This window comes from Coffea arabica, chromosome 2c (assembly GCF_036785885.1).
Source record: "Coffea arabica cultivar ET-39 chromosome 2c, Coffea Arabica ET-39 HiFi, whole genome shotgun sequence".
NCBI lineage: Eukaryota > Viridiplantae > Streptophyta > Magnoliopsida > Gentianales > Rubiaceae > Coffea > Coffea arabica.
Window position 1 is genome coordinate 23920264 of NC_092312.1, and position 23653 is coordinate 23943916.

Sequence of the window (23653 nt, forward strand, 5' to 3'; positions counted from 1 at the left end):
TGTCTAAAGACCTTTGCCAAGAGCAACCAAGTAACCTGAGGCAAGTAGATTCACCACAGGAAAGTGATTGAGTTACTTGTAAACTGTGGATCTGGACATGATGTTACTACGACCTTTGAAACATGAAGAACAGCCGTAGAGAGAGACTATTCCTTCTTCTCAAGATTTACAATACAGAATTTCTGTAGCCATCTTAAGTTTGAAAACACGCAACTCTTATTTCACATGCATGAAAACCAAACCGGAGTTTTGAAAGCTAAATCTTATATCTCATTCAAGAAACCACAAGAAGAGAGAGAGGTCTCCATCATGTCTCATTTTTTTCAAAATCACACCTACTCATGCACCATTCCTGTTCCCGGATAAGTTTGTGCAGTAATCTAGGTTTGACATGATGACTGAATGAAGCACAAGGCCACAATAAATTTTCCTCTGCGTAACTTGAAGATGCTGTTTAAAATGCTGCTAAAGATCAAAGCAAATACAAGATCATGGGTTGAAAATTTTAGGTTCATTCTTTTGCTAGCCCAATTTCTCCAGAAACTCCCTAGTAAAATTTCAACAAGCAAACCCTTCAACAAAGTCAATTCGAAGCTAACCCAAAGCTGCTGGATTTTCTGGACGTTTAGTCTTAAGCCGTACAGATTTCTTAAGCCCGATAATATTGTGCAACAAGGATAAATCAATCCATTGAGCAAAGAAACAACAAACAAACCCATTGTCAAAAAAGAATGCTTAGGGTCTCCCAAGGCCCTTAATACAGATGCTTTGGAATTGCATCTATCAATCAGTTTCATCTATAGCCTCAACCACAAGACGATGTACTATATTTTCGACAAAGAACTTCCTCTTTGATGCTCTCCTTGATGACAGTTATCAGTTAACATGTTAAAAATAATGAACAGCAGATAAAGCTAAGCCGAGTCCATATACTGGAGACCAAGGCGGCATACCGGGTTTCTCTTAATGAGTCCAAGATCCACCTGCAAAAACCCAAAATGAAGTCTATGCCTGTGTACTGAACAGACCTTAACTCAGTCCTTATCATAGAATGAAGAAGTTGTACCTTGTGGCCAAAGAGGTCTCTGATATTATCAATTCCATAGAGGATCATGGTAGGCCTAATGAAAAAATAATAATAATAAAGGAAAAAGAAAAAGGCAGATAATTATCAACCACCCTGAAGAGACACATTGACAGAATCGAAAGACTTGCACTCGCTTGAATGAGCACAATTATATATGGCACATGTAAGTATGCAGGTTAATGTGGTCACAATTAAATAAATCTGTTTACCTTTCCAGGGAAAGGCCCCAGGCAATAACTTGAACATCTTCAGGAAGCCCCATAGGTTGCAGCATCTCAGGTCTGAACATACCAGAATTTCCTACTTCCACCCATTTTTTGAAGCCTTCATGATAACTGACCAAGTAAAGTACCATCAGAATATTTACTACTATTGGTAGAGGTATCAAAATGGGTGACTTGGACGGGTTTGGGTTGGGTAAAATGGGTAATGGGTATAAGTGAGTCAACTCATTTATACCCATTTAATTAGATGGGTATAAATGGATAAGTCAAAAAATGAATTGGATAACCCAATTACCCATTTATAACTCATTTATTTTAACTTTTTGCAAACTCATTTAAATTCATTTTTGCAAACTAAGTTATCAATTTATACCACTCTTTGTACCCATCATTAGTTTTAAATATTTACTTATAATGTTCAATAAACTTAATTACCAATTTTTTTCATTTATACTCTATGTCACAAAATTACCTATTATTTAATAATTGAATAATACGAATATAAAAATTTGAATTAAGTACTATAAAAATTAATATAAAAACTTAATCCAAAAATTTTGAACCCCTAACATTTTTTTCATATATAAATTTAAAATTTCATTTTATAAAGATAAGAAAATAGGCTAAAATTTATCATAAATTGGTAATGCTAAAAAATGAGCAAGTTAACAAACTAAGAAAAAATAAAATAATAAGATAAAACCAACAAATAATAATAATAATAATAATGTTAACATCATGACAAAATGAAAAATTTGAAAAAAAAAAGGTAGGGGAAAAGAAGAGACTTGGGAGGAACAGAATTTTAAATGGATTAATTGGGTTTGATGGGTTACCCAATAATATCCATTTAATAAACGGGTATTATTGGATAATCCATTTATACCCATATACAAAAATTTAAGATACCTATACCCATCTATTCATGGGCGGGTATGGATAAATCTAGTTAAGTGGGTTGATTTGCCACCTCTAACTATTGGACATGCCTCAAACCTTTACAAACAAAGTGGTGATTACTACCTGAAAATTTCCATGCTGGGTTCTGTGTATGGATTATATGCAGGTTTGAAACGGAGCTTGGACATGCCTGTGAATAGGGAACAATAGTTATTCCACAAGAATTACACAGTAAGCATAGCATAAATCTTATGATACTATTACCCAAACGAGAGAAGAATTCATGAAGAACTCCAATCAGATCACTAAGGGCAAGTCCCCTATCACACATAACACCTGCAATCACAAACCAAAAAAACAATGATGATACAGGCATGTAAAATCTTTCCATAGTACTCATCAATGGCAGATATTAATTACTTCAAGACCAAGACCAAGAACAACATTTTTATCTGAAAGAATTTTATATTATTATAATTCCCCCGATTTGTCATCAATCTTCTAGTGGCTAAGGTAGAGGCACCAGAAATTAGAGGTCCTCATTTCAAATCCCCCCTTCCCCCTTCCCACTTATTAAACACCCCCCCCCCCCTTCTGTTAGGGGGCAAAAAATTACCTTCACAGAGTCATGACACAAGGAAAATTGCACCTGAGGAAGTAAAGAAACCTAAGATCCACATGTGCTATTAAGAAACATGAATACCTTCTATTTGGTGAAACTCAGCAAGATGAGTCCTATCAACAGCTTCATTTCGAAAAACACGATCTATTGAATAGTACTTCTTGGGAGCGAAAGGTTTCTGCATACAATCATAGTTCCTTAGATGATATTACACTGGCTGTCCACTATATGAAAAATGCAGAAGCCATTACAGACAAAACAATCATAAAATACGCAGGCAAGTCAACCCACTCTCACACCTGCTCCATCCTAACACAGACAAATACACACACACACACACACAGGGGGGGAAGACAGAGAGAGAGAGAAGCAGAGATTTTATAATGCACTAATTACACAAGTATTTCCAAGAAAAGAATCACTTTGCACTAAACAAACTCACAACCAACTCTAAGCATATCTCAATCTGCACTCATTATTACATTGGAGATAACTACGGAGGTTATTGGGTCAAATTTTGGTATTGAAATCGGAATTGGAATCATAGACCCCACTACTGAGTATGGGGTTTGGTTTGCAAGTCGAATGGGTATCATTCTGTTAAAGAGCTCATTAATTTTAAACCCAAGTTTTGAGTGGGGAACAATAGGTGGCAAGATCTAAAACATTCATTCCAATTGAATGATTCCTATAGCAGTCGATAACATGTATAACTCCGAAACCGGTTCCTACACCTCATACCCATTTATTAAACAACCCCTAAAGCACAGACCTTCACATACAAACTTACATGAGCATATACAACATTTTTGGAAATAGATACATCTAGAACAATTTAACTGAACGAAGGCCAATACACAGTTATACCCCAGTTCCAGTGATGTGCAAACTTTCTTATATTATTGAAGGTAGAGACACTTGCCTATTTTAGTCCTAACCCTGAAGTCTGCACAATTTCCTCAAAACAAAAAGGAAAAAAGAAAATAAAAGTAAATTTTCCTACTCCTAAGCAGTGTCTTTGGGGCTGGCCCACTCCAGTAAAACATATTCTTGATGCCAAAAACTCACACAGCACTTTAGAAATTCTATCCTTCTTTAAGACCTAGAGAATAAAGAAAAAGGAGCTGGGAACTTTCAAGATGGGAAAAAAAAATAAAACCTGTGCAAGCAAGTACAGCATCCGCGAAGAAACAGCAGTTGTATGAGTCCTGAGAAGATTCTTATTTGCTTCCTCCCTTTTCCACTCATATCCATACCTACAAAGATAGCTCTACTTAGATGCATTCAGTGCTGAATATAGAATGGTATTACAAGTAACCTTTGCTAGCATACCCTCGAGACCCATAACCACCATTTTCATGAACTTCCTTGACCCGCTCCACATAATCTTCAGGCAGTATCTTTGTAGTAGAAGGTTCTGTAAATTTTATGAACATGCATTTATTAGAGAAAATCAGAACGGACGATAAACATCCTAAGATTAAAACCAAACCAACCTTTCAAGAAGAATGTATCATGTGAATCACGCGCAGGATGTTGCTGTGGCTGGAAAAGCGCATCAAAATTCCAAAAGCTGCAACATTGGAAAGAATTTTTGTCAACTAAGATTCAATAACAAAAATACTATTATTTCTATTACTTGAAAAGCTCCTCCATCAGTTAATATAGAAAGAAGAAAAACTGTGGCACCATTTTTTACCAAGCAGAGCAATCTCCAGCTTTGCTGACACCCAATTGCATATTAAAGGAAGTATCTATTTACTGACAAATCTCCTCATAATTAAAGGCCATAATAATTACAAAAGGAATCATCTCCCTGTTCCATTTTCAAAACCAGTCTTCAACATTTACTTGCTACACTCCTGGTGACAACTCATGAGAAGTGTGTCTACCACCCACTGCTAACCCAAAAGCTGAGAAGAAACTCCCCAATCACCTCACACTTCATAATTGAGAACAATGGGCCTCAGAGAGCTATAGTAAATTTACTTGTATTCATTTAAATTCATTGAGCAACATAAGAGAAAAGCTCTTCAGTAGAAATGGCTTCATATGCCTCATAATACGGAGGGGTGAATCACAGTTTAAATGTGAAATAGCAGCCGCAGGTTTTAGTGTCTCAAACATTCTTTATTTTCATCACTTTCCTCTAGCTACTAAACTAAAAATTTTGTCAAAACCTTGAGAAGGCTTTCTTTAGCTGAGGAGTAAGCATGCATTTGATAATCTACCTGCTTTCCACAAAATTATTTGTTGGCATCTCCTCAAATCTGCACAAAGCAAAGCAATAACGAAGGTGCAGGCCATAAAAAAACTCTTCTGATGAAGGCATATATGTAGCACGAATGCAACATCAACAAAATGACCAGGTCATACCCCATCTGAAGAAAAATCATCTGTACTTGACGCCGTACCTATAGCAAATGTAAAAACAACAGCCGATTAGTAAGCGCACAGAACAATGCTACCTTATAAATGACTGTTGAAGTTGATTATTGACGGCTAATCACTGCAAGTGCTAGTTTTGTGCCTAACGTCGGAGTTTAGTCATTTATGAAATTAATATTCAGCCCAACTGCAACACCAGCATACAGTAGGTTATCCTATAATAAGAGGCCACAGGGATCCTTGAGTAATGAAACATAAACCCAGTCGTCAAAGAAACAACCAGAAATTACACAAGTAGTTACTCAGTGGCAAGGAATGTCTCATGCATTTTAGTAAGGTACACCTCATGAGTATCTCTGTGCCTAATATTCAGTAAATTCTTCACTTAGAAATATGCTCACAAGGGGAAGAATTTTTTATGCATCCTAGTAAAAGGCAGAGACTTCATAAACGGTATGAATAAATTGTCTAAACAAGCTATTCAATCACCTCAACTTCAAAGGCCCAGCCAACTTTTCTAGGATAAGCAAAACCAAAACCAGAACCAACTTTAGTTTGCAATGCATAACTCCTCATGCTTCAACTTCAGGGAAACTAATGAACATAAGCGAAAGAGAAAAACCGGCAAGCAAAATAATGAAAAGCTAGCGAGACAGACAGAAACAAGGGATTCCTGCCTTGAGCAACGGATGTAGATGACCACCTTCAAGTGGTTGACCTTTAGCACTGAAGTTGTACTCTTTAAACTCCAATTCCTTCCAGTCGCCCCTTCAAGGACAAAATAAGAATATGAGAACCCACCAGCCATAAAAGCATGCTAATCCCGATAATATCTCATGTTGATAAACTAATTCATGTATCCTTAACCTCCCAATCATGATAAAGCAATAAAACGATATGACAATACACATCCTTGCTCATGGATTGAAGATATCACAGAGACACATATCTCTGTGATAACGGACATATTGTGCAAACAAAAACCAAAATTTTGTACAATTAGCTATCAAAGGTAGTTGACATTAAAGACATTCTCAATAAGTATATGGTACAATTTTATACCAGCCAAGCCCAAATTGCTCAATTTCCTAGTTATTTATTTTGCAAATGTAAAAATTGAAAGTCTGCATACAGTTTCCTTCAAAAGCATATCATAGCAAGAAAAGCCTACTAAAGTACACATATGTAGGCAAATTCAGGTTCCCATCCAGCAAATCAACAATCCAAACTCATTTTCATTCTATAGTAAGACACCAAACCAAATTAGATACTCATCTACAAGTATGAAAATTATTTGCTCTCTGAAGCACATGTGAGCAATTGAAAGCTATCAAATTTACTTAAGTACGAACATTTAAGACATTCCAGCCAACACGCACACAAGTTGATAAAAGTAAATTCACAAAAAAAAAGCCATTTTATTGTATAGCTCACAAATGAGAAACAGTATGAAGTATTACCAAAAATTTACACTGTCATCCATCTCAACTAGCATGAAGAGAAATCTTTGCATTCTTAACGATGACTCACAGCAGTCATTTTGACAAAAAACAGATAAGCATTTAATTACCTCTGTATATTCTCTCGTGTAAGATCAGTGGCAGCTTTTTTCCTTTTTGGAGCATATTTGGGACCCTTTCTGACTGAGTAACCTTTCCATATTCTATAAAAAAAAGTAAAACATCTCAAAAAAAGATAAGAATAAAGAAAAAAAGGTAATATTCATCCTAAAGGTGGGTCACACAGAATAAGCAACTTAATATCTCCAACGTAAATAAATAAATGAATACGAATTGCTTAAGACATTACTGTTGAGTAATTAGCTTTCTTCTTTTAAGAGCGTCAATATCCTCCGAACTTACTGCCTGCAATTACAATACCATTTGCAGCATAAAAGATTAGTACCTAATCGGCAGTGAAGTCCAAATTATAGTAGTCAACAAATAGTATTTATTTTCTGATACATCATAATTTGTTATAGAGCAACCTTACTTAGACAGCAATAAACCTAATTCAATGGTTTAATTAGACTAAGGGGTCATGTCCAGAAAAGAAAAAAAGCTCAGTCCTAAATAAACCCACTTAAATTGACATGCTACCTTGTGATAACTTGTTTAGAACAATGTTGAATTGCATCACCCACTTGTAGTTAACAGATCCACAATTTGGCTACATAATCAATGTGATTTGTTAAAGAAAAGCTGAATGCTAACACAAGTAAAAACAATTCACCCTAAGAAAGCAAGCTACTTCTTTCTTCTTTTGTTTCAAGTTTTTAAATGAAAAATCTAGTAATTAAAGGCAACAAAATGTTGACTATTAACACCATGACTATACAGTACATTGTTAATCATTTGACGGTATGTTGTCAACTTAAACAAGAACTAATAGTTCAAACCAATGTAATTTTACTAAGATAGGCTAGAACAAATCCTGTTCTTGCAGCTTAAAGCACTATTTGGATAGGTAAATGGCAAATGAAAATGGAAGCAACTAATTCACCAAGGGAGGAGGAACAGAAAATCCAAAAACTATTAAATGCACGAAATACCAATCTAAAACTATTGAAAATACTAAATACCTCTCCATTTTGGATCTGTAGAAGTAAAATTTTAATTTTATCCTCAACTTGCTGAACCTGCAAAGTGTTGAATAAGACAAAACATAAGGGTTCGCAATCAACAACAGAAGCTGACAGAGACTATAGATCTTATCTTTTACTTCCACATTTAATAATTTTTAATAGTGCATTTCGGATCCGTAAAAGTAAAAATTTAACTTTATCCCCAACATGCTGAACCTGCAGTACATTGAATAAGACAAAACATAACGATCCGCAATCAACAATAGAAGCCGATACAGACTATAGACCTTATCTTTTACTTCCACAACTAATAATTTCAAATAAATGCCAAATAGTTTTTAGATGCAGATACACCTATTAGAACCTAAGTATAGGGATGGTCATTAACACTGGCCCTTCTCTTGGACTCAATGGTGATATTGTTATCAGGAAATATAGCATAAAGTTGAAAACAAATTGACAGCCATGTAATTCACAATTGTTCCATGCCAATCTAATTGTTACCTTTCTGGAAACTTGTGACTTTCCCATCTCGATCCATTTATTCTTTATGGCCTGCTGGGAACCGATCTTGAAAATAGAGGACTCCAGCTTTTTCTGCACATACGGATATCCCATTTCACAAGCATATCTTCCATAGTTAAGTAGACCCAAAAAAGAACCAAAATTCAGATCAGAATGTCATAGTTGCAGCTTGGTTGGTTTTTGTTGGTGCCAGAACTTTGAAGTTGCTTCACAACGATACTATAGGAGTGACAACTGAAGTTACTGTTTCCTATAAGGGTCAAACCAAGAAACGAATGTCTTGAAGACATAAAGCACCAAAGCAAAATTCACTCCATACAGCAGGATCAAACTCCAAACCTATAAGCTCTAGGTCAAGTAACAGAAAATATAGGGTTTTGCAGGAATTTGATTGTAAAATCAGTATAAAAAAAAGAGAGAAAGAAAGACATGCATGGGAAGAAAACATAAAAGGACTGTAGAATACGAATAATATCAAGCACAGTAGCGCAAGACCAATGCAGAAAGCACCCAAAATATGTAATCAAATAATGTTTGACAACCTGCAAGTCTTCCCGTGCAATACCCTCCGCTGGTATAGCCAAGAAGAGTTGGACTTCGGGAGATCCAGCTTCAGCATACTTTTTTCCCTCATCCGTGAGCACCCATCTCTCTTTCTTAATATCCTGCACAATTGGCATGCAGCTAAAGTAAAATCCCTAAGATTTAAGTTCATAAACCTCAATTAGACAATTTTTTGGCAAGCTTAAAAAAGGTACTGCTTAACAAGCAACTCAGGCACTTAAAACTAAAATGGCAGATACACATGCCTAAATCCACCTACCTCTGGCATATTAAAATGATCATAATCACAATATAACCAGAACAATTTCCTGTAATTCAAAATTAACAAGAAGAAAAAACAAAATTTGTGGAACATTAGGCCAAAAGCAGATAAGGAATCTGAAAAGGTGAAAATTGACAAGCTACGATAACTAAAAGAGTCAGAAAATGCCAACCCAAAGAAAAAAAAATTAGAGCTGCCTTTTGTAAAGTATTTTGCCAGCTTGAATATCTCAATTGAAATTCCCAAAACTAAACTGACTTTATAAGGTACATTTCTCTTAAACTTCATCATTTGAGCAATCAACAGACAGAACTGTCTCTCGATCTTTCTTTATTCTCAATCAATTGGAGTAAATATCAATTCCGTTCATCTCAAGTTCCAATGACCTAAATACCTAATTAAAAAATAAGCGTCTTCGCCGTCAAAAAAAAAAAAAAAAAGCGCCAAGCATGCATTTTTTTACAGATAATAAACATAAAATGGGAATTCATACCTGAGCATCAACAAGTCTGAATCCGTTGAGGCTCTTAATAATGTTGAGGATGTCGTCATGGCTCAAACCTCGATCCTCCGCGAACTTGCCGGAGTCGGATATCTCTTCGTTCTTCTCCAGATATCTGAGCACGGCCTCTTCCGCCATATTTTCTTTCTTCCTCTTTTAGGTTTAGTTGTCGTACTTGTTTACTTTGTAAAAACCCCACGTCGTCAGCGGCGCCGTGAATCGGAATGCCAAAAAGCCGTCAAATGACGGATGCTAGGGGTATTCCAAGCTACAGGTGGGGATAGCGTTGGTGCAGTGTATATTGTAGTCAAAAAGGTTTGCTCAGGGCTTTGAGCTGGTACGTCTCACTGTGAATTACATTCAGCAACCCGCCAAAATAGGATAATTTACACAACGCTCCCCAAGATCTCACTTAATTTCACTCTACCTCTGAAAAGCACGTAAAGTTTTATTTGAACGGGAAATAGTTAAATTATACTACATTTTAAAAAAAAAAAATTGAGAAAGAAAATATTAAAAAAAATCCTTATTACAAACTTATTGATATAGTAATATGTTTTGTTTTTATAAAATCATGAAACTCGTACGTTCTTATTAAAAAACTTTACAATCCTGTCAAATTTTATAATCTTATAAAAACTGGCCTGAATTTATTAGTAAATCAATGTGCGCTGATTTCCATCATCGCTATATGTAGTAAATGTGAAAAATTAAGCACATTTGATTGAAAAGACTTTATATATATTAGATTGCCCCATTTCTAGTAATCCAAATCGCCAGAAATTTGTGCTCAATGTTTACAGAATGCTCATTCGTTTTGTCCACTAACTTAACAGAGGAAAGGGTTGATTTAGTTAGCATGCATGCGTTAAGCATTTCTTTTGATGAAGAGTGGCTACACTCTTAGTGCCAAGGTGCACTTGTAAAGTCATTTTGGACCTTTGCTCAACAATTGTATAGCTTACAACATATCAATGAAATTATCTAACGTTTCTGGTTAAAAAAAAATAATGCTCGGCCTATTTGAGCGGTATTTACCTCAGCCGCTTAAATTTTGATTGGCAAATGCAGAAGAGCAACCGGAAAGTGAAAAACCACAAGAAAGGGTACTGCAACTTTAACTTTCCTTTTTTCCCGGTTTGTCTACAGCGTGAAATTTTTCTTAAGAGGGACGGAGTTCACATAATTGAGATTTTTTACGAGTAACAAGCGCTAGAATTGCTTTTGATTCGAGGGAAGTGGTTGGAAATAATGACAGCCGAATATATACAGATGCCCTGAGGTCTAAACCACACTAGACACTGATGTGGTAAAAAAAATGTGGAGCTTTAACTGATGAGCTGTAATGTCAAACAAATACAACGGATTTGCTCCTTGATTACCCTTGGTAGCCATACCAGTTGAGCTTCAAAAAAATACACCACGAAACAGGCGTATTCGAGAAGCATATTGCGTGAGAAGACTTGGTAGCAAAGCCAACATTCAAAAATCAATTTGAAGTTTATTCTCACGCCTTACCATCTGGGTTTCAAGATGTAGGAACAGAGCAGTTTGGGGGAAAAGAGAACTGAATTTATATCACAATCAAAGACTGAAAAGTGTCTATTAAAAAGCAAGTCCCCCTTTATCTCATAACTTATCCATTTTCACATAACTACGTATGAAAATGACCAGCCCAACTCAGCGATAAAGGCTTTCCGACCTGAGATTTTCTGCAATCTCAGTTTCCCACCGGTCTCCGTTCTCGAGCAGCTTTTCCTTGTCATACAAGAGTTCCTACAAAAAAGAACATCTCATTCACCATTTCTATCAGAGGGTTGTCTCAGCTATTGACGGCAGATGTTTTTACTAACCTCGTGAGTCTCAGTGGCAAACTCAAAGTTGGGCCCTTCAACAATGGCATCAACCGGGCAAGCTTCTTGGCAAAATCCACAATAGATGCACTTTGTCATGTCAATGTCATACCTAGTTGTTCGACGGCTCCCATCTTCTCTTTCTTCTGCCTCTATTGTGATTGCTTGAGCTGGGCATATCTGTCACGAATGAAAGAGTAATAATATGAACAAACACTACCAAGGCACGTGAAAGAACAAAAATCCAAGGATACTTAACATTTCTATCGAACTGGAAAAGGAAAAAGTTAAAAAAAAAAAAATAGAAGATCAGGTTCCAGTGTAAACTACGGTGATGGAGAACTAATACCCACGCATCCATGTAAGCAATCAAAAGGTCCAAGTATGTGAAATGCTCAAAGCCTCTACACGAGGTTCGAGCAGAAAATGAAATTCAATGACTACCATACGCAAACCCAAATCACAAGCATTATCCCCATGAAGCCCAGGCACACTAAGACCTAGCTAATGTCATTTACACTAAAGAAACTGCACAAACATGTGTCATGGCAAGACAATTAAGTTTTCAAAAGTTTAACAGTCATCATGATCATTGATCTAACAAGGAGATAAATGCATAAGAGTATAGGTAATAATAACAACAAAAGAATTTTCACGCATACGAGAGTCAGTAAGGATGAAGTACGTACAGCTTCACAAAGTTTACAAGCAATGCAACGTTCCTCTCCAGTTGGATAACGTCGGAGAGCATGTTCACCACGAAAACGAGGGCTCAACGGACCCTTCTCAAATGGATAGTTGATCTGAAAACAAAATAAGTCGTAAATTACAGTCCAAATCAAATTCAAGGCCATACAAGTACCATAAGAACGTGCCCAGAAACAAACCCTTAAACCATGAGAATGAAGTGGTACCATTTGAGTACTTAAGTAAAAGCAAGAATAAACCTTTCTTGCCACTAAGGAAGGGCTTCAAGGAGGAGGTTGAAATATTAGACCAATTCTAGGAAAAACAAAACTGCCACAAAAGAGAGGGTGTGGAAATCGGAAAAGCCGTTGTCATTAACCATGGATACAAAGTAATCCAGCAAAGAAGAGGGGGGCTTGTCAGCTGCTACTCATTCATATGTCCTGGTTTTAATATTTCTCCTTTATTCTGGGGGTGGTGAAGGGGAGGTTCAAAATACAGATCTCATCTGCTTTGTATACTAACCAAATTTTCTAGCCTGTTGATGGAGAGTCTTTTTGTTTAAAGAGGAGGAAAGGGAGGACAAAGAGCAGATAAAGTAGGTAGAAAAAGAAAAGGGAAGAACTTACAGTAACTTTCTTCTCAAAGAAGTACTTCAGCGTCAAACTCAAACCACGGACCATTTCAGTCAGAAACAATGTGTTTATGCTCCTCTCAAATACTGGATGCAGTTAGCAAGCAAGTGAACAAGATGAGGATAGAATTACCGAATTGAGATAACTGAACGAGAGATCTTAAAAGCTCTTACCAGAATTCCAATCTTTTGAAATCTCTTTAGCAAGCTTTTCTCTTTCTTCATCATCTGCAGTAATTTAAGGCAACAGACATAATTAAGAAATTTGACACTGGAGTCTGTGCCTTAGCTTATGAAGAACCAATAAAGATTTGCCACAATACAGATCACCAATTAAATGGCATGTACAACTTCACCATTATTGATTCACTTTCTAATACCACTGATTTATCTACTCTCCAATCCTTTTACAGCGAAGAAAAACCCCGTGACATGCACCCAATTGCTTGAATTCAAACCACTCAAGTCCATTCAAAATAATATTAGTGGCAAAATATACAGAAATACTACAAACACCAGCTTAGTCCTTCCACATTTAATCTTCTAAAATTGGGGCAATTTAATGCTAATCTACAGGGACACAAAATGAGCAGGTAATGGTACAATCACAAATAGTTCATTCCTAAATCAGTCAACCCAATTACAAAGTGTGATAGTCACCATGGATATGCCCTTTAACTTATTCAATTTGACATACTAATTAAAAGCAAGATGCGCTTACAAGCCACAGAAAGCTCAAATTAGTCTCATATGTTATGGAGCTTAAGAAATACTTGCTGCTGATCAACAATGTAAATATTGGCATAAAGACACCTTCATATGGCAAAACAAATGCTTAGTTATCCTGCAGATTGGAGAATATCCAACTGAATTAACTCATCTACGCAAGTCAGAAAGACAAAGTGGAACCATCTACTAAACTGCTCTATATGGGCTCACACGTTATTTTAGCAGGATACTAAATCCACACTCAACAATATAGGTGTAAAGAAATATGTGGATCATACTTGCACATCACAAAACCACAATTAACAGCTATTGGCAACAACCAACTCAAGCAGCTGTACAAGTAACAAGGAGCAGATGAAGGAGAGATGACGATACCTTTATCAGTGGAAAAAGAGTGCTTTGTGGCGAAAGTGCGAGACCCATTCACCAAAGCAAAACGACTGAGGTCCTGCCAGGCTTGCCCAGCTGCAGCCTACCATTTCAATCCCAAAAAACCAAATCTCTTAAGATCCAATATCTCCCAACAAATAATCAAAAAAAGGTTACAAGAAAGAAAAAAATCCTATGATAAAGTTTTCCACACATTTTGCAGAACCATAACAGACAGTGAAATTTGGCATCTGAATGGATTCTTTCATCAAATCAATATGCTAACGTAGCTTGAACCATCAATCAACAACAGTAAAAAAACAAGAACTTCTGAGGATGACTAAATGCCATAAACAGCAGAGCTGCCGGAACTTTTTGTAGCAGGGATCTTATAATCCAAAGTAATCGAGCATCAAATGAGATTAAAACGAAACACACACAAACACACACATAAGCCTAATCAACCTCAGAGTAAAGTCCAGCGTGCCAAACTCACAGAGATTCTCATACTTTTCTGGAACAATGAAAGTAAATACGACAGGGACAAAGCAAAGTCGAGAAAAGATTTTCATAAACCAGTTTATCGGGACACATAGCTCACAAAACCGTGCAACAATGAAAAACCGAAAAAAAAAAATCCCCAATTCATCCTTTTTATCACTTCTTCCTCCTCCTCTAAAATACAGAATACCCTCCAGAGACTCAACTACAAGGAGCCCTAGCCTCCTACGAGTGAATCCAAAACAATGACAACCGATTACTCTAACAACCTCTAGTTTTAATTAGGGAGCAATATTACGATGTAGGGTTTCGAAAAAAAAAACTAGGAACAATGAACGGAGTAAAAGAGACTTCAGAAATGATAACATTAAAAAAAATCAATAGTAAAAAGTCAGTCAGATTGTATTCGGATAATATGAACAGAAACGAAGGGGAAGCTCACGAGCTGACGAGCACGAAAACCGGCGAGGGATTTGCGAGCTAAGATGGAGGCCATGGCCGATTGATCGATGAAGAAATCGCAAATGGCGAGTGGGGAGTTCAGTTTTTACTCCAACTCGGCTTTTTCTGGTTGACGGATCAAAATGGTTAATCAGCTCTTTTGGGCGGTGGGGGTAGAATCTGCCGTCTTTCAGATTTCGAGTCGTGTGTAACCCACGCAGACTATCCCATACAGGTGGTAGACGGTGATGGCCACTGGGCTCAAAAATTGCACCTTGCTCCCTGTGATTTCTGGTAATTATACTGTTTCCCTGAGTTTTTAGTTACATAGCTAGTCCCTACCCAGAAGTTTTCTCTTTTGCTTTTCCTAGCCCTCATTTTTATTTGGGGCTAGTTAAAGAATCATATCTTAATTTTGTTTTTATGGACACGCATCTCTTGAAAATGCTACTCTAAATAGGAAAAAGAAACTAGTCAATAAATAAATAAAAACCATTAGTGTAAGTGAATTCATATGAGCAATATGTTTTATAATTAATATAGGAAATCATCTATGTAGTAATCCATTAACACTATTTTAGATTCAAAGTATGGTTTCATGAGTGCAAAAGTGACATGTAAGTTACATGAAAGACTTTTCGTTTGAATTGCTATTTTTTGATATTTTTATAGAAAAATATATTGTAGCGATTTAAGGTATGTAAAGTAAAAATATGATTGAAAAGTATATTTCATGAAAAATATATAATTTTTTTGAGACAAAATGCTAATCCAAATAAGGCGATTCGATTCGTACATAGGAATAGTAAGAAAATGTACACTATATTCTATTCTAGTAAAATTTTTGTAAGAGGAAAAAGTTACTTTTTTTTTGGCAATTAACCATTGTAGCCTCGTATTTGTTCTTTTTTATCATTAACAATTATGGCTCTATTTAGATTAGTTGTTTTTTAAGTTGTTTTTAAAATATTTTATTGTAACAATGTATATGAAATCTTTTATTGTAAATGTTGGGTTCATTTGAATCCACTGTTTTTTGAGATTTTTTTTAAAAAATTTACTGTAGTATTTTTTCAAATATTGTTGATGTCATTTGGATTGAAGTTTTTGAATAACTCATTGTTTTTAAAAAACTTATGCGTTTGGATTGACCTATTTCTAAAAAACAACTACACTTTGATGAATGATTTGCACTCACTGGCAAGCTGCTGTCTGCTCTCCAATCATGGAACTACATCATAGGTGGGTTTGAAGTTGTAGATAATTACAATATTGGGTTCTCCCTACCTATGATAAAAAAATTTTCTTGCTTGGGTATATCATCCTCAAAGAAGAGTAAAAGTTTAGTGACTTTTTGTTCCAAGACCAATCATTCTTAAAAACAGTGTCACCATTGACATAGTTCATACAACGAACTCTAATTAACAAATGTTTTAGGAAGGTTATAGGAGTCATGAAAAGTTCTAACTAGTACAATTCCTGATAATTGCTACCTTACGTAATAAATTGGTATAATTCAAACTGATAAGGGCCAGTAACTTTTTTCAAATGAGCATGTTAGTGTTTTGCTAGCTGACATGCTGGACCCAAGACAGAGGCCAATTGCTATTTTTGCTATTTTTGTCCATTGAGATATATGTGAATCGTTATTGCCGCCAATCTTCGTTCCAGTTATTTATGCCTTGTTGCGACATATCGTTGGGTAGGCCCTATGGACTTGATTTCCTCCTTCTTGTGCATCTGCAAAGGCTCCGAGAGTAGTTTCTTCATTGAAGTACTCATCGTTAGGCACATAATTCCTCATGAAGTTGTGCATACTACAACATGCAAACACAATGTTGTTTTAAGTTGCTATGAGGTAGTTCTTCATTGGGCCTTTAAGTATTAGGAAACGCCTCTTAAGAACCCCAAAAGTTCGGTCAATAATATTTTTAAGCGAAACATGTTGCCGGTTGAACAAAACATTAACTACCCGCTCATGCTGCGTGCCCCGAACAGCCCTAAACGGTGCCACGAACTCATGCATGTTGGTGTAAGCAGTATCCACCACATAATATTTCCCTGGCCGCCAATGCATGGAATGCTAGTCAATGTATTTCTTAAATTTACAGAAACAAACTCAAACATAATGGTGATCTATTTGTCATTTGTTAATGCCACAACTAGTAATCCAAGTTTATAACCTTCTGGAGATAGATGAGTTACATACCAAGATGTGACATTAGAAACCCCGAATTTGGATCAAGTAAGGTGTTTTAGAGAATTTTAACGTTGTGGGCACTGCCCTCCCAACCGACTCGAACATAGACAAATCACATATCATGATCACAAGTCGCAAGCATATTTTGAGATAACCCACCATGCCTATTTCTGTACCGCTCTCTTATCTCTGCACTATACTAAGCGAATATGTTGGTTCCATCTAAGACTCTAACACAATCCTAACAAGAAAATAACAAATTGTTATATTCATGGCAGCATAGATGAATTAGCATGTATACAATTTCATAATTATTTACCCTGAACCACGATCAAAACAGTCCATTGTTCAGAATTCTGAGGTGCACGTCATCAAAGTTTCTTGGCCTAACGAGATCACGACCAAATCGCACAAATGCTCGGAAAACATGATGTCTATGCTAGTCAATTATCTCTGTTGAATGCTGGAAGCGCTCGAATAGAACCCGATGCCGCTCATCATAACTCAAGCATATTAGTGTTAAAGCAATGGACTCATAAACTCCAATCCTCTAAGAAGAATATGCGTGCCAGTAACCACGCTCAACCAATAACTTGCACAATTATAGGAACATGGGCACATCCATGCATATGTTCTCGATAATTCTATCTCAATAGCTGTTTATCAGCTCAAGCATATAATTCCTGCCAGAAAATGCACTATTTTGAATTCTTATTCTTCTAGGAACACGATTAATGAACATGTCAAAAAAAATCAACCCCAGTAGAACAACCACTAGAAGTATGCTGTCGAGATCAATATCGTCCGTCCTGTCATCCAAATGTCCATCCTGAATGTGAATGTAGTTATCCATGAAGCAGCTACTAGCTTCTTTCTTAATAGCAAATCCCTACCCTGCACATTTATGTCCCACAAATAGAAAATTATGTCAAAACTATTCAGAATCTAACTTTTACTATTTGTACTTAACAACTCTGCTTCACAAGTTGAAAACAACTTCGCAACCACTATTATGGACCATGGGCAAATCCATGATATTCAAAACACCAATAACCGGTATCCTGCTATTTAAACTTTACTATTTATTAAGGGCATGTCACATAAAATCGGATAGGAGTTATTGCACAAATTCAACAATAAACATATTAACAAATGCCCAACTTAAATGTATGGAACATAAATTAAATGGTATGTCCATCGAGACAACTGTAACTAAAACTAGTCAGGTGTCAAGTACTAAATCAAGGGTTTCCGATCTAATGAGAGAGAAATAAATTAAATGCCCAGCTGCGACAACATCCTTTCATAGAGTCAACTAGGAAACAAATTAACTTATGGAAAATAAAAAACTGTTTCGTGGTACAGTGGCACAATCGCTAATAAATTTGACAAACTTATACGCAAGTTAATGCCATGTCAACACTCAAATGGCATAGGATGGACATAAACACAAATAAGATGCACTATCATAAGTGTAAAAAAGATAAAATAGACGCCGTGAACATCTATTATGGGGGTAGGAACCCTTGGTGTCTCACAAATGCAAGACGGGCAATATCTGTCTTGCAGGTAAACGAAATGGCCTACTCTGAAGGGTCCTTTAATACATCTACAACCTTCAGATGCACATTTATGTCTAGGTTCAAGGCGCAGAGCTCTGCCAAGGTAGCTTTTAGCTCAAAATTAGCATTCAAAGGACAATGTGCAGTCTTCGATGGTAAAAAGACCGAATCACTCATATTGCTCTTTTTGCAACTCAAATGGGTCTCAATGCTGTCTAGAATACAGATGTACTGTTGGAATTGGCTTGATGAACCTGAGAAGACTGACTCGATTGACATGTCGCCTGATTTGCGCTTTTCTTTGCCCTTCTTCACTTTTCCTTTCCCTTTCTTAGTCATTTGTACTGTAATATTTTCGTACGATAAACTAATGTCTATAAAATCCTTTCCCCTAGCACCTCTCGTAGCATTCTCCATTTCCAACTCCTCTTCCGAGTTGGGGGGTGATTGTTCATGTTAAGTGCTGTAGTCCCCAGTAACCCCTTGATTCATAAACACTTCTTCAAGTAAATGGAAGACGATGCATGATCTATCATAAAATCTTCTGTAGCCCTTATTCATCTACACCCAATACAGCTAGTCTTCATAATGTATAAATGTTAAGGCTGTTAGCGAGATACTTATTGGAAAAAGGCAGGCGCAAAAGTTAGGGGGAATAAATGGACTGATTTAAAAAGAAAAAATCAGAGAAGGTTATGCTACCTGAAGTAGATCTCTCCAGCAGCCAACGTCTATCATGAAAGTGTAGTTGGTAGAGTCCCTACCCATACTAGTGCCACGTCTCTTAAATGAAATATACAGTCTGGTCAAGCTTTACAGGGCATGGTACTTTGACCTTATAGTGTTGTGGAGAAATGAAGTACCAAATGATTCATTAACATGCTAGTAATTTTGGAGACGACAAGACTCCCGATGTTATGAGCGGATATTTCTCCCTTCTTATGCATATTGATAAGATATTGGGCAAATTGAATTTCATGTTTGGAAGTAAAAATGTTACGTTCTGAATACTTTGCTCGAGTCATCATTTTTTTTGTTTGGGATGGCAAAACCAGAAAAAAAAAACACTTAGCTCTTAGGGTAAAGTCAAATTGCTCTATAACTGATTGGAGGCATTCAATCAACCTGAGTAAGTATAGGATTTTTGTGACGCCCCGAAAGAAGAAGGGTTTTCATTGCATATATGTGAACGTGTGATGTGAGATATGTGTATGTGTCTATGAGTTGGAAGAGCGGATGAGCGCGGCTTTTGAACTAGGAAAAGAAATGAAAAATTTTGTGAAAAGAGGAAGGGCCAAATCCGGCCAGTTCTTGGCCGGATTGTTGTTGGGTTTTGAAAAAAAACTTTATTTCGTCTCTGGCCTGAATCTGGCAGGAAATCCGGCCAGATTCCGGCTGGATTGTGACGTGTCACAGTCGATCACCAGTTTTGACCGGCTGTTTCCTTCATTCTTATCCTACTTTTTAGCCCAAAATATCTTCATTTTGCTCCTTGCTTGACCGAGCTTCATGGAGAGAAAAGGGAGAAGTTCTAAAATTTCCTAATTTCAATCTTTGCCAAAATCTTGAGATTTAACCTTTTATTTTGCAAAGTATTCCGACTTACTTCTTATCTAAGGTGTTTGCAAGCTTTGTGATGGAGTGGTTTTTGAAAAGAAAGCTCTAAGATGCTATCTTTCTTGAGCTCCTAAGGTGAGTGTAAGAAATTCCGTTTTGTTCTAATAATGGTGTATTAGAGACTTATAGTAGCTAAATATGTGGGTTTGTGGAAGATTTAGGGTTGAAAGTAGACTTTTGCTAAATTTTAGATTTATTAGTGTTTTTTCTGATTTTATGTGATAATCATGGGTTGGTCTTGGATTGATGGATTAAGATGGTGTTAAATGGAGCTTTTGTGCGTTAATTATGGTTATTTGCGAAAAATTTCTGGTTTGTGCGGAAATTTCCGGTTTTAGGGTTTAATCTGGGTTTTTCTTATGGTTGACTCTTAAGCTTCTAATTGGCTTTGATTGAAGGGTATTGTGGCCCTAATTGGATGTGTTTTATTGTTTATGAATCGTATGTGTGATTGTGGTTAATTGCTATGAGATTTGGTGATTGTTTGTAGGATGGAAAATAAAGAAATTAAGGGGAAGTGTTGTCCAATCTTTGAGAATATTTGATTGTTTCGAATTTGAGTTGATCTCGATTAATTTTATGGAAATTCTTGTGATTCGGAAATTGGGAGGATAAGTTCCATATTAGTGATATTTCTAGACTTTATCTAAGTTATTTCCTCTTCGATTTTTGGCATGTATATGAGTAATAAGCTATTCTAGTGTTATATGGTGGAATTCCTAGCCTTAGTCGTAATTAGTGATGGTTATATGCAAATATTAGTTTAGAAATGTAATTTCAGTTTTACGGTAATTATTTCTGCCCTCACGTGATAAGTAGTGGTTGTTCATAACATGATAGCTTGATATTGTGATAAAGGAAGCTTTGGTACGCTAGTTTGGATTACCTAAAGGAATTTCAGCTAGAGTACATGAATTCCGGATTAGGGTTTCCAATTGAGGTAGTAATCTGCCCTGTTTTTGCACCGTATGTTTGACCTTGAGAGAGACTGAATCGGCCCTTGCTCAAAACATGAAAATTGTAGATACTTGAGTTAACTGTCTACCTGCAAAATTTCAGATTTATTGGAGCACGGTAGCCTGTGAAATGACCGAAATACCCTTGACTGCTCATAACCCTTGTTTCATGACAGTTTTCGTTTTCTCTCTAAGATTCGGTTTTTGACCCCGAATATGTATGAGTTGGCCTTGGAGGTCTTTATAAGAAATGTTGGTATATGTCTTAGCTTTGTAACGCCATAAGATTTGTTTTAATCGGATAAGTGTAGATTCAATTGTGATTAAAATGCCAAAAGATGATAGAAGCTTGATAATATTAGAATTCCCTTGCTTAACCTAATATTTGTAATCTAGGGTTTCGACTTGAGCAAGGCAATGATGTATGCTGGATAAGGTTCGTGAGCCGTGGTTGGTGAGTGATTCCTCAACTATTTCCAAAAGTTACTTTTGAAATAATTCTTGCATTGATTACACAATTGCATATCATTGTGTATGTGTGTGTGCCATGACATTTTGGCTCCAATGAGTTCTTGGAAAAATCTTGTGCTTAGAACCAACGTCTCCACTACTGTTTACGCATTCTTTGGAGTACGACGGCTCCTTATTTCTGTTTATCTGTTACTTGATTTAGGGGAGTGTTGGATATTTAAGTACAAGGATTTCACTAGCTCCAAAGAGCAATATACGTACATTTGATCACTAATTCTTGATATCATTTAAATGCACTATTGTAAAGCTTATTTGATTTCTGATTTTACTGTTCACTCGTTGAGCTTCTAGCTCACCCCAAATGTTTTCTTCTCCCCACAGGGATCGAGACAAAGGAAGCGCTTGTATTCCGTTATTTGTGTGACTGGATGGCATATATCTTGTACAGTTCAGATTTGGATGCATTTTGTGTAATAGTTGGGTTAGTGTGACTGTTAGGAATTGAAGTGGATGTATATGTACGTTCCACGCTTAGAATTAGTTTCCGCTTCGCTTATGATATGTAATTCTTGGAGAATTTGATATATATTTGAGATTTATATTGTAATTCAATTGAGGACTGTAGTGAATGACTGAGTCCCAGCAAGAGTTGGACAGGCGGTCCGCCAAACCCTTTGGTTCGCCTTAGGGAGAGGTGGGGCTGTCACAATTTTCTTCCCAGCTTACCTTGAAGTAGTTAGTGATGCACAACTGCAGATCATTTTTTCCCCAAACCGACTGCGAAGAACAACTGCTAAGTACCCTACTTCTTTGCAAAGTTGGCAGCAGTTAAAGAAAACTATGAGCAATTAAGTATCCATAGAGTCATGAAAAAAATAGACAAGGTGCGATTACGACATTTCCTTCCAAGCATGCAGAGTAACGGTGGGCATGTAGTTGCACTAAACTTCTACAAAGGATCACCTCAATCAGCGACCTCAAAATCAAGTTGGATAACCAATGTAGCAAACATAATCCTCCAACACGAAAAATAAATGTGAGGCATACAATATAGTCAGGTTGGGGGAACAAGTGCTTACGTTCAGAATATGAAAAAAAAAAAAAAAAAAGTCAGCAAAGCTGTCCCCAAGCAATTTCGACAAAAAATAAGCTAATATGGATGATTCTAGAAAAATAAGGAAAGGGCATTTCATTGTGTACAAACGTGAAAGGTGAGAGCCGGAATAATGTGATGGAAGTAGAACGTTGAATTCTTCACAATTATGGAAGGAAGATTTACACAACAACATGTTTATGTCTATACCTAAGCACATAAACATGTTATAGCCAAGATGTTCTCATTTCTTTTGTTGTCAGCAATTAGAGCCAGTTTGACGACATTTTCCCAGATGAAAGGTGGAAGCTAAAACTATACTAATCCCTATTGTTCTTATGTAGGTAAACTCATGGAAAGAATGAGATTATTAAACCATATGAACTAACTCAAGCCCTCTAAATAGGAACCAAAAATAGAAAACTAACAGGCCATGAGTTATTATCCGAAATTGGCAAACGTAAAAATTACATGCAAGCCTATTGTTAAGAATATGAATGTAGCTAAAACCCCATAATTAATGCACAATTAAAGCAATAGCAATCACAGCAGTTAACTTTAGCTGGAAAAAAGAAAATCCATGCAAGGGAACAACAATTAAGGTGCATTAAAAACAAATATTGAGATAAAGTTTACAATACCCGATGTTATGAGACTAGGAGAGGATCACCGCACTATGTGCGGTGTGAAGTTACCAGTTCAATATGCCCAGTGGGATTTTACAAGGCTAATATGCCCATAGCCCTCATTGATTGTATTTTTCCAATCAAAAATTATTTTTTTATCATTTTCTGTATGTGGTAGATAATGAAGCATTTTGTCGACATTTCAATTAAGGAAAGAAATAATACTAATAAAGTTGAAGAGCATAATAACACATAA

The 23653-nt window shown here is 36.3% G+C and overlaps 2 protein-coding genes across 2 annotated transcripts; both read right to left on the reverse strand.

Annotated features, from left to right (window-relative positions):
* Positions 1–664: 664 nt before the first annotated feature.
* LOC113726936 (phenylalanine--tRNA ligase alpha subunit, cytoplasmic) lies at positions 665–9958 on the reverse strand. Its single transcript, XM_027250858.2, has 18 exons — positions 9650–9958; positions 8873–8995; positions 8310–8402; positions 7803–7859; positions 7031–7086; positions 6792–6884; positions 5899–5989; positions 5210–5247; positions 5065–5103; positions 4330–4406; positions 4166–4250; positions 3993–4089; positions 2915–3011; positions 2476–2547; positions 2335–2401; positions 1297–1422; positions 1067–1121; positions 665–983 (listed from the first exon to the last, which is right to left on the reverse strand). Exons 1-18 carry the CDS (start codon positions 9794–9796, stop codon positions 915–917), a joined length of 1482 nt encoding a protein of 493 aa, XP_027106659.2. The 5' UTR covers positions 9797–9958; the 3' UTR covers positions 665–914.
* A 1007-nt stretch (positions 9959–10965) lies between these two features.
* LOC113726937 (NADH dehydrogenase [ubiquinone] iron-sulfur protein 8, mitochondrial) lies at positions 10966–15087 on the reverse strand. The gene is made up of 7 exons (XM_027250859.2): positions 14874–15087; positions 13937–14033; positions 13007–13060; positions 12828–12919; positions 12201–12314; positions 11512–11691; positions 10966–11434 (listed from the first exon to the last, which is right to left on the reverse strand). The coding sequence occupies exons 1-7, from the start codon at positions 14925–14927 to the stop codon at positions 11339–11341; spliced, it is 687 nt and encodes a 228-aa protein (XP_027106660.1). The 5' UTR covers positions 14928–15087; the 3' UTR covers positions 10966–11338.
* Positions 15088–23653: the final 8566 nt, after the last annotated feature.